The sequence below is a fragment of the Vigna umbellata genome, chromosome 9 (assembly GCF_029865625.1).
Source record: "Vigna umbellata cultivar VRB3 chromosome 9, Vumbellata_1.0, whole genome shotgun sequence".
NCBI classification, from domain to species: Eukaryota; Viridiplantae; Streptophyta; class Magnoliopsida; order Fabales; family Fabaceae; genus Vigna; species Vigna umbellata.
The window spans coordinates 8,827,162-8,839,493 of record NC_142173.1 but is presented as its reverse complement, the minus strand read 5'-3'; the positions used below and the strand labels follow the sequence as shown (position 1 = coordinate 8,839,493).

General features: G+C 37.1%; 1 protein-coding gene across 3 annotated transcripts; it reads left to right on the top strand.

Moving 5' to 3' along the window:
- The first annotated feature begins 480 nt into the window (after positions 1-480).
- On the top strand, positions 481-10,569 carry LOC124838828 (putative ubiquitin-conjugating enzyme E2 25). 3 transcript variants are annotated; one of them, XM_088099160.1, is made up of 8 exons: positions 483-974; positions 2,269-2,409; positions 2,499-2,844; positions 3,022-3,536; positions 3,618-3,681; positions 4,002-4,141; positions 4,237-4,548; positions 10,080-10,569. In XM_088099160.1, the coding sequence occupies exons 1-8, from the start codon at positions 903-905 to the stop codon at positions 10,392-10,394; spliced, it is 1,905 nt and encodes a 634-aa protein (XP_087955286.1). In that variant the 5' UTR covers positions 483-902; the 3' UTR covers positions 10,395-10,569. The 3 variants fall into 3 exon arrangements, with proteins under 3 accessions (XP_047170475.1, XP_087955286.1, XP_047170476.1); XM_047314520.2 differs by having other exon boundaries at positions 484-974; positions 3,067-3,536; XM_047314519.2 differs by having other exon boundaries at positions 481-974; positions 2,499-3,536.
- Positions 10,570-12,332: the final 1,763 nt, after the last annotated feature.

The following is a 12,332-nucleotide window of genomic DNA, read 5'->3' as shown; positions in this document are numbered from 1 at the left end:
GCACCAATAAATGAAATAAATTTTTAATACTCTAAAGTTGTTTCTATTTTCATAACAGTTTGTTTTGAATTATCACATTATGTAGACATACTTTTATTTATTTTGTTTTGACTAGCCTATTTGTAGTAACAAAATAACTCAATTTTTCACAAGTACATAGGTATCTCTATATTTTAAAAAATTAAATAAAAAAAATTAGAAATTAAAATAAATCATAGACCTAATTAGACCTAAGTTTACTTATAAGTTGTTAATATCATCCCAAGTCAATAAATTTAACACTTTTCTTTAATAATTAAAACTATTGATGATAATAATAAACATTTATATAATCAACAATAATTCCTTTTTATAAAAAATATTAAAATATATTAGTTTCATTAAAGATTTTAATTTCAATTAATAAAAAAGTTAAATATTTCAATTTCCAATGTTGGTTTGGAAAAGGTGGCCAAAGTCCATTGTGAATTAGAATATTTATTTCGCGAGTTCTTTCTCATCAACCCAAAAAAAAAAAAAGAAAGAAAAAATGCGCACACACATATAAATTACACACACCCACACTCGTTGTTCGTTGCTGGCCATGTCAATGTTCATGACAAGGCGCGAACCCCCTTCGATAAGAACCTTTCTCCTGCCTCTTCGCTCTTCACATTGGATCATTTCCTATTCTCTCTCCTCTTGCGTTTTCTCCCTTTTGTTTCTCTCTCTTCTCTCTCTTCAAACGCACCGTTTCCCATTTCCATCGCACGATCCACCAGCATTCTTCTCACTCCACTTCCCAGTAATAACCCCTTCCGCACTCACTCCCTCAAAATTCGCGACTCTGCCGATTCTCTGCATTGAAACGCCGTCGTTATCTTCGACTGTGTTCCCGTTTCCGAAGCTGTTTTCATCGAGAGATGGACCCCGGCTTCGTCGAGATTCCACCTCCGGTGACTAGCAACACTCCCAATTCGATGAAGCCGGAAGAGGTGTGTAACTATATAACTATATGATTGTATAAATATATATCTCAGTGTCTATGTATCATCACTAATATTTTTCTTTAATTTAATTTGGTTTTATTTTTTTGGAAATTGTTTTATGTAGCCCGAGCTCTGGCTAAATTCTTGAAGTTTTTGTTCTGATATGAGGTTTTGAATGATGATCGTTTTGGTTGATCAATTTGGGTTTCATGACGCTTTTTATTTCCTAAAGGCTTTATTTTTTTAGTTTTGCGATGGCATGCATTTGATGGAGTTCGAGTTTTCTCGGTACGAGCTTCGTTTATTGGTGTTTGGTTTCAGGAGGGGTATAGTTTCTTGATTTTAACATTGTAAATTTTGTGTGTTTTTTGGTTTGTAATGTTGTTTTTGCGAAAAAGAAAACATTTTTGGCTCTCATTTTGTTTCATTTTTTCAGTTTAGCCTCCGGAGTGTAATCATTTTTAGTCAGGTTGGGAAATTGTTTTTATCAGCCCAAGTTGGTCCTTTTTGTACGTTTTTTCACCGACAATCTTGATTTTGGACGATGTGGCAAACATTAATTTGATATCGTATGTTCATGTGTTACCAAGTTAACCAACTTTTGAGATTTTGGGTTTTTTTTCCTAATGATTGCGCTCTTGTTACCAATATTAGCTGACGTTTTAGGAGTTTTTGGCACAATGGTTGGTGATTTAGCTAATATTTAATTTCACTGTGTTCGTGATCATATCTGCTTTCTCTTCTGTATTTTTTTTTAGTGACGCTTCAGAAAAACTAAAGAGATAAGAATTTTGACTGAATTATGCTATTGTTGGAAGGAATAAATTGGTTTGGTTGCTCAACAAACGAAGAATTAACAAGCTTGCCAAATAATTTGATATAAAAAGGTTTTTCTGTGTAGCGTTTTCATTCTTTTCTTTTGTTCCCCTGAAACTTTTCTGGTATTGTTACATATAAAGCTATGTTCATATTTAAATTTGGGTTCTTTTCTGTTAACATATTGTAATTGCAATTCCTAATTGTATAGTTGTTTCTTGTCCAGTTGTATCATTGCTGGGAATATCTTAACATGCTGAATTGCTGATTAATTCTTTTTTATAACATCAGAAATTTTGAACAGTGTCGCTTTATTTCCTAATTTTGACTGAGATATTCAAGTTGACTGAATTAATTGAATTTACATACACTTCAATAACAACTTTTCCCCTTTTATATAGTTTTCTTTTTTTTTTTTTTTAGATTCAATTATGACTATGGGATTTATATAGATTTGTATATTAATTGTATTTTACTTTTGTAGGCCATAAGGCATGATGTGATTGACATAGATGACGACAATGATTCTACTGAATTAGTATTAGTTGGTGATAAAGTTGGTAAAATTGACAAGGGGAAGGCGATAGCAACAGTTCATGATGATTATGGTGATCATCAAAATATGGTATACGACTTACCGTTTCTCACAAATGGTTGTTGTTATCTTTTCCAACAATGTGAAAGACTCAAATTTTGCTGGAAATCTCTTTTCAGGAATTGTTAGATGATGATGTTATGGATAAATCTGGATCAGGTGATGGGCATAATGCTGACAGTTCATGTGATGATGATGACTACTCTGATTTGTTTTCGGATGATTACATTGATGCAGACCAATCTGCTTTAATACAGAATCATTTTGATAATGTGGATATACCTCCCGGAATTGAGGTACCTATTCCTTGGATGGCAGATCTAGGTTTGAAGAAAACTAACAATCATTCGTTGTCTCCTTGGTCTCATACCATGTCTGGTGCTTACGTTTCTCAAGTGACTGATTCATCTCAGCATTTGTTAACATTAGAACCTTCTAACCTTGAAACTCAAGGACCTTCTGCAGGTAATTCTAATTTGCAAGTTAAAATGAATACTATTATTCAGCACCCTTCTGGAGTAGAGTTATCTTCCCCTCTGGTAAATTGCCTGAATAAGAAGAAATCAAATGCCTCAAAACACAGGAGGCATAAGCCAAAGTTGGCATTTGGAATGAAGTCATCTAAATCTAATTTATTTACAGGACCTTCTGAAAGTAAAAAGAAGGCTAACATTTTTTATGCTCCAGCTAGCAACATCTTTGTAGACAATTTTGAGGCCAAGAAACTGCCAAATGCAAGTGAGGTACCACATTGGGGACATTTTGGAAATTCTACGACAGCAGATGGAAGTAAAACTTTGAATCATTCAAATTTTGTTGGATCTTCTTTTCATTTTCCTGGAGCTGGATTTAATAATGATATGTGGTCGAAGAAAGATCTTCATTTTCAGCCACTCTCTAGTTATACTGTTAAATCAAGTTTTGTTGGTCCCTTTGTTCCTTTTAGTGCTGCTCCGGAGCCCTTGTTTGATAACTCTAGAGTTCATTATCCTGTGGGAGATGGAAATAATGGAGCAGCTGCCGAAAGTGCTGTTGCTACAATATCCGATGAAGCCAGAGATGAAATTTTGAGGAAATTTCAAAACTTTAAACAATTTGACACTATTGAAAACACTTCAGATCATTACTTTCTTAATGCTAGCTGTTCCATGAAACAGGTAACACTTTAATGCATTCCTTTCTTTTTTCAGTTTTAATATTAATTATTTAGGCTTCATGTCAATTTATTTCCTGAACAGGTTTCACAGAAATGTGCTAAAAGACTCCAGGAAGAGTGGAAGTCATTGGAGAAGGATTTGCCGGGTGAGAGTTTGTTTAGTATTCCTGTAATAATGCCTAAAATAATTTCCACCAAGTCACTCTGTATTTTATTAAATTGATTTCTTTTCAAGCTGATGGATCTTATGGTATGATTGTGATTGTTATTAATATGATAAGGGTACTTATTGTCATACAAAAGGACCATATATTGTTTCCGTTCATGGAGTCCAGATACAATTTTAGTCTGAAACTGGAAGTTAACATGGCTATATATTATGTTTTGAATGATTATGAGCAATATGCTGCATGCTTTTCGGGAAATCCCTTGCTGTTTCTTTGACACTTGATTTTATCTTGATCAGATTCAATATTTGTCAGAGTTTATGAATCAAGAATAGATCTTTTGAGGGCAGTAATTATTGGAGCAGAGGGAACACCTTATCATGATGGCCTTTTCTTTTTTGATTTTTTCTTCCCAAGTAGCTATCCCACTATACCCCCGGTCAGTGGTTGAGGATACTGTATCTGGACTACACATTTTTTCATGTTCACATTTTTCTTTTTTCAAATCTAACCAAGGGGCATTTTTCAATGCAGGACGTCCACTACCACTCTTGTGGGCTTCGGCTCAACCCAAATTTATATAGTTCTGGCAAAGTTTGCCTTAGTCTACTTAACACCTGGTCTGGCCATGAGAATGAGAAGTGGCAACCAGGTGTTTCAACAATTTTACAGGTTCTGGTCTCTATACAGGGTCTAATCCTGAATTCAGAGCCATACTATAATGAGCCTGGATTTGCCCATCTAATGGGTTCTAAAGAGGGTGCATTTAATTCCTTGCATTACAATGAGAACACATTCATCCTATCATTGAGGACAATGGAGTATATCATGAGAAGACCTCCAAAGGTTTGATTCTTGAAATATCTTGTTTCATTTTTGCGTATATTAAACAATTTTTATCGTTTGAGAAAGTGTACCTTGTCATGTTCACTCATACCTTATTGCACACTGATGGAATGTCTTATCACGTGAATCCCATATTTCATGCATTGCACACTTTATTGTATAGTTATTTGGGAACAACATGGTGCATTAATGTATTATTTATCCGTTCAACAGCACACCCATATTCACTTAAGATATGTTCACTGCTGTTACTAATGAAAAAGTTGACCTGGGCCACGCTGATCAGTATACAACTGGGCCTAATCTGTCAAAGGATGTAGGATGTTGGGCCCATTAGAGACAAAAAGGCTCCCCAAGTAGTTGAAGAAATACTGCTGATGTTATATTTCCCATAATTCTGTTTTGCTGTGAACTGTGGTTCACAACCTGGTATATTCAGTGGGATGGGCAATTGCTTCAGTAGTGAAGAATTTGTTGGATTTCTCTTATTCTTTTAGGACCTTACTTTGCTTGATAGACGTTTTCTCATTCATCCTTCATCAGTATCAATTGGTTCTTTCATTGATGTCTCATGCCTCCAAAAAATGAACTGCTTCATTAAAGTATTGCCCTGACGTTGTGATGCAAACACAGTTCAAGGAACACTGTCACAGTGTTCAAGTGGAGATGGCTATCATGATCAGATTCTTCAGCAATCTGCCAATGCAGGTGGTCCTCGATTACTGCACACTGTGAGTCCACCGAAGATGCACCTTCTAGCCTTTGATGGCTCTGAACGACTTGCCTGCTTTTTTCAAGCTGAATGCTATTTTGCTCTTATACACACTTCTCTTCATGAACTTATTACATTTCTTCCCTTCTTTATGTAGGGACATACTCTTGCATAGTATTAGTGGATGTTTTCTAATCATCAGATCATCACTTGGGATGCCTTTCTCCGCTTTGTGGAGCTATGTTTTTGATATAGGACTTTGTATAGTCGGCTACTCTGTTTTTCTTTTGTAGTTGTTAGAAATGGTTAATAGTTATTTCTAAATAAGGAAGTGATGTTCTGACTTACTAATTCATATTCATTTATAAAAATTCCAAAATCTCTCCTAATTCAGTACAGTTTGGAATCCAGTCTTCCCTTAGAATCCCAAATTCTTTAAATTCTGAGTAATTCCTTCTCCTAGAATTGTCTACATCAGTGGTATCAAACAAATTTAATGGCTTTTCAAGGTGCACAGTTCCAGCTTTCTATTGTCTGTCATCCTCAAACTGATGGACAAATTAAACTGAGGTTGTTAATAGATGTTTGGAAACCTTCTTAAGATGCATGTTGCAATGTTCCTCAGGATTGGTCAAAGTGGTTAGCTTTGGTTGAGTGGTGGTATAATACCACTTATCATAGTATGTTAGGTACCTGGGTTTGGAACCTAACAAGAACACACTCAGAAGATAAAAACAATAATGGAAGAATGGGATTTTCTATTATTCACCATAAAAGAATCCTCTTTACAAAGAATGGGTTGGGAGCATAACCTCCCTCTACAGGCTAAAGACCTGACTTTACACAAAAATACACTCGATCCCCTCTATAGAGTTACAAGAGCTCTATTTATAGCAGCTCTGACCCGCTCCCCTTTTTACAACCGACACCCGCACACCCTTAACTCCTAAACCCAATCTATCTATCATGCTAGATCCTAACATTACACCCCACTGCAGAATAACCTTGTCCTCAAGGTTGGAATTGTAAGATTTGATCTCCTGACTCCTCTTCATCATTGTGTAATCATATGAATGGAACCCTCTGGCAACTGCCCTCCAATTCAGGTCTGGAGGTTTGGGTGGTGGCAATTCCTCCTCCAATGACTTCCATTCTTCTTGGATTTTATTAGCTTCCAGCATTCTGGTCACCTCTTTTCCAGAATCATAAGCCCTAAGGAAATGGTCTTCGATGTCTTTCCAAGCTTCAAAAAGTTCTCTCCCCTCTGCAGGTGCATCAAGAACGACAAGGCCCTTTTTTTGTTCGCTGGTCCACCTCTTCACAAAATCCTGCCTGTGTCGAGGGCTAGTTCTCATCCAAGCACCGCCACATGTCCCACATCTGTTCAACCTCCGTCGCCGCTGCTGTCTTGTTTTCTCTGGCGAAGTTAGGGGTTTTGTGCGCATCGAGGAGCGCGACCCATCCTTGGTTGTCGTTGCCTCATTCTCCTCCACATGCAACGTCATGCATGACTTCTCTACGATCAGCTTCCAGTATGTGTTTGTCACGCGCCACCTTTCTAGTGTGGAAATTACACTGTGACACTGCCATTCGTCTTGCTGGAGCCTCCTGAGTGCATTTTTGTCCTTGTTTCTTAGTTTTGGTGGTTGTAACTCAGACCTAGGGTTTTCTCCTTAGGTTGTTTTGGAACCCAAAGTCCTTCAAATCTCTTTTTCATTATTGTTTGACTCACCGAATCATGTTGAGTCCATATACGTCCTTGGTTCCTGATTTCAAAGTCAGCAGACCGTGCCACTTCGTCACTTTTTTCTTCATTCGTTATTGGTCACTTTCTCCTTGGGCCTGAGTCTAGTTTGTTTAGCCCGTGGTTCTTGTGATACAGTGCTAAGTATCACCATTTGGGAGTAGTTCAGCACAAAACCTTTGGACCTCCAACCTATCTTTCGCCTTTAATGTCATCGTAAGTCTCAATCTTTGTTCCTCGAATCTGTCATCCTTACAGTTCTCAACAAAATCCAACCATGGTTCCTAGTGGTGCTTTGATGAATAAAAGAGACCATTATGACATTCCACTTTCATAGTTTCCGTCATTCGTCATGTGTTGGAAGTCCCACATCGACTAGAGATAAGGCTAATTCATACTTTATAAGTGGGTGCAAACCTCACCCTACAAGCCGGTTTTGTGGGGTTGAGTTAGGCTTAAGGAGGCAATCCAGATCCATTGGTCGCCAGACTAAACTGTGGCGGTGGTCGATGGTGACAAGATGGCAGGCATTAGCGGACGACGTCGGAATGACAAGAAACAGAGGTTGATGGTGACAAACTTATGTGGATAGCTCATGGAAAATTGGTGCCAACGGTAAACGGCACCAGACAATGACAAACGACACTCGACAGCGGCAAACAGTGCCAGACAGCGGCAAACAGTGCCAGACAGCGGCAAACAGTGCCAGACAGCGACAAACAGTGTCGAACAATTGCAGACATCAACTAGGCACTACTCATTGAGGTATTCAAGAAAAGATGAAATTTTTACGGTCGCCGGTGGCAGAAGTGGATTTTAAGTTTAACTCAACCCCGCAAAACTGGCTTGTAAGGTGAGATTTGCAGCTCACTTATATATTATAAATTGGCCTTATCTCTAGTCGATGTGAGACTTCCAACACACCCCCTTCACGCCAAGGTATAGACATCTCGTGCGTGATAGTAGAAATTGGGTGGTCCGATAACGGCCCAACAAGGGTGGAATGGAAATGCCCAAGAAACAAGAAATATTGCTAGCAAAGGCTTTAATCATGGCTCTAATACCATATTAGAAAGTGAGTTTTTAAGCCTAACTCAACCCACAAAACCGACATGTAAGGTGAGGTATCTCTAATCGGAATGGGACTTCCAACATCTTCCATCCACCTTTTCCTCCCCAGTCTTCATTCTAATTGTAAGACCGTTCGGCCAATTGCTAAGAGACTGTTTGGACTATAAGGGCTCACGGGCAAGCTTCTTTTTGGGCAACGATGTTCTGGACTATAAGGGCTCCCACAATGGAAGCACAACCCCTCTTCCCTCCTCCTGACGTACTCGGGGTAAGGCAAATTTCTCTCTCCTCTTCCATGACCGTCGCTCATGGTGCTACTCCTAGCTCGGGACACTATTGTTCCTTGAGGAGCTTCCCTTTGTGTCGTCGCTGTATTCTTTGCTACTCCCGATCGTCCTAGACTTGGTTTAAACAGTTCCGATCTCGCTACGATGTCGATCCCACCTTGATATCGCCCCCACGACTGGCAGCTCTTGGTTCTGATTCCTCCTGTCGTTGCACGCCTTGACTAGCCTCCTCCACATCTTGCGCAACCTCCATCGCTATTAATAAATCCCGGGGATTATGCGGTCGAATTTGACTTCGAACTTCCCCTTGCAGACCCGCTGAAAAATACTCAAGGAGCTGATCCTCCGTCACTCCCTTCGTTTGCGCCACTAACATCTCAAAATCCTGGATATTCTCATCGACGTTGCTCTTTTGTTTGACCGCCGCTAACCTCTCGAACATTGTTCCTCTGTCGCGACCTCCAAACCTCCTTATTAGAGCTTCCCGCAAACCTTCCCATGTTGGCGCCTGAGTTTTCTCTTTCCAGAAGTGGAACCAGTAGCTTGCGCTCCCTTCCATGCAGACGTACGCTAATCAGAGTTTTTCCCTTTTCGTCGCCTTCTGGATCTCAAAATTTCTCTACGCGAGAAATCCAACCCAGCGGATCGATTCCTTTGAAGGTTGGTAACTCGATCCTCTTCACCCAGTTTGGTTGCGCACTACTCAGATCTTTTAAGTCATCGCCTTCTCTTCGTCCTCCTCTGCTTCCATTCACCGAACCTTGACTCCCCTCTCGATGGCTCTCGTCATTTCGCCCTCTTTCTCCAAACATTCGCATAAATTCTTTAAGCTCTTGACGTAAGCCCATCGTCTCCGCCTTCAATCCATCTACCGTCATCTCAATAGTCTCCATTTGTCCCTCGATCACATTCAACCTTCCCTCAATTCTTCCTTCCAACGCATTTAATTTCCCCTCCATCTCTGATAGGGATAAGAATAAGAAAGGATGGGTAGTTTATGAGAGGAGAAATAGGAGGAAATGAATATAACAAACTAATAGTTAGGACAGTTTTGGTGAGATTGTAAGATTGTATAAATAGAGGCTGAGTAGAAGGGATTGGGGGAATTATTGATTGCTTAGTTGTTTACGGGTTTATACCTATGGAAGAGGGTTATGCCTCTGCGTTTGATTGTACAGATACTGTACTCGTGAATAACATTCAGACTTCTCTTTCTTTTTGTGTTTCTTGGGGAGGAAGGGAGTCTTGAAAGTGGGTTCCCAATTTAGGAACCTAACAATCTCACTCCTGTCTCACTGATCCGGCAGGTCGGACCAAATTGATAGGTTTCTGGATTGAAAACCTATCTAAGATGCACTCACTTACACTAACAACTAGAAAAGTAAGTATAAACTGTATATTTTCTATATTTCAATATTGTATCTGCACATTCAACAACCTCCAAGAGAGTCAAATACTCTCCCCTCCACATGATAAACGTGATCCTGTCTTTACATTAACAATTCAAAAGTGTCTAAAAACAAAATACAACAGCTCTTTTATAGGAGCTTTATTTCCCGCCCAAATTTCTAATGCAGTTATAACTATCTAGCGCTTCTCCCCCGCTTTTTGTGTGTGTATGTATTTATGTGTGTATGTTTTGCAAATTACGTTTTAGTTGTAACTGTTTTTTTTTTTGGTTAAAATATTGGACCATTGAGGTTATTTTTTGTTTCAGAATTTTGAGGACTTCGTGGCTGGGCAATTCTGCAGTCGAGCTCATGATATTCTGGTGGCATGCAAAGCATACATAGATGGTGCTCAAGTAGGTTGTTTGACCAAAGGTGGGGTGCAGGATGTTGATCAAGGTGACAAGAGCTGCTCCAATCAGTTTAGGACATCTTTATCTGCACATGTGGACGTGCTTGTTAGAGAGTTTACGAAAATTGGAGCTAAGGACTGTGACAAAGTATTTCCATCAGCAAAGGAGAAAACTCCGTTGGATGAAATGCCCGAGGTTGCTGCAGTTCCTGATAAAAATTTCGAGACATGAAGTCTTAGAATATATTACATTTTGTCTATAGCTTAATATAGATGATAGCATGTATGATTGAGTTAAATCGAACTCATTACTGATTATAGCAATGGTTGCACATAATTCTGGATATTGCTTATAGTTGCAGACGATTCTTATAATCCATAGAATGTCATAAAAACCTTCTTTGTTTTATGCTGGCTTATGTTTTTTTCGTTGCTTATTTGTTGCCTCCTAGTATTTTGGAGTACCAACATATGCTTTTTAGTTTATTTATCTTAGACACTGAACAAATTTGCACCAGAAATCAAGAGGACTGTTAGGTCGTTATGATCTTAATAAGACTACCATTTTTCTGGCATTCATTCCTCTTCTGAGAAAAATGCTACAGATAGCATGAGTAAAGAATAATGTTCACATTCTGCAGCCCAATGACATGGCAAATAAAAGGAGAGCATTATGTCTTGTCATGAAGTGGTAGTAAAAAGAAAGAAGCTATAAAGGTAGTAGAAGTATCGGAATTTGAAGTTGTGATGGATAAATCTGAGATACTTGCCAATTAATCTGAAGTTTTGGTCAGCAAACCTGAGATCATGATCAGAAAATCTGAGGTAATGATCATAGCACAATAGGTGACACAAGTTGTAATAAGTGAAGACAAGATACCTTATGAAGAATAGCTTTGTGCAGTAGAAGAATGTTAAGCACAATGTATAGAACAAATAACTGCAAACATTGTCACGATGATCCTATACCCAGTTGCTGAAAACCTTAAATCCTACCATTAACCTCTCAACCTCCACTTTCATTACAACAATGATGCACTCTAAATATGATGATAGAAAAACATATAAGAAAGAATCAGATAGAAACATGCATATAGGGAAAAATCATATAAAAGTATACATATAGGATCAAAACATATAGAAGAAAATTATGTTTGTTGTTTGCATTTTTTCTGTATTACTTAATATTGATTCTTCGTATCTACATTACATGTTCATTTTGATCTGAATGTACTTCTATTAAATTGCTATTATGATATTGTAGTTTTGATAATTGTGGAAAAAGCTATGACATTGTGCTGTAGGGAATTTTCTTGAACGAGGTTAGGTCAACCTACAAGCAAAGATTTAAGAAGTGTCTTTGTTCTTTGTAGAAGACAACTTAAGAGAGCTTAGAGAAAGTGAGATTGCAATTTGGAAAAGTTTCACTAACATTCATTTCTAGAGCTGTCAAATGAGCTCCTTTAATAAGATTTGGTTCTAGCCCATGTGGGTTGGGGCCAAAAAAGCCCACAGGGCCTAAAAAACTCTTTATTAAAAACGCCCACAGGACTAAAAATAATGCTTTTATACAATTATTTCTTAATTTTCAAATTTTGTTTTGATAATTTTTTCATCTTAATTTTGGTTTGTAATTTGACGGTTCAGAGATATCCACATAAAATAGGTTTAAAAGTTAAAAAATTTAATTTAATATGTAAAATTTTGATGGACTAACGAATTTATTTATAGATGGTAATCTATTTTGTCACTAATTTAAATCAATATCATTCGATTATGATTTGTGATCAAAATTACATTATTTTTAATTGGTGTGAACATGTTAAAATTTTGACTTAATAACTTTTTTAATTTTCCAAATTTAATAAAATTAATATTTATTATTTACAAAGTTATATAATTCTTTTAAAAAAAATTTTATGAAACGTATTATTTAGTCATTTACATCAATTTATATATTTTTATGTCTTTTTCATATATTTTATATTATATTCATTTGTCTTTTTTATTAGTTTTTTATTAAGAGACATTGATGTAATTTATTTATTATTATAATTATTATAATTTTTATTTATTTTATATGTTAATAATTAAATACAATAATAATTTGAATTTTAGTATTATAAATTATAACATTATATTTATTTAAAAATATTGTATCTATTATTTA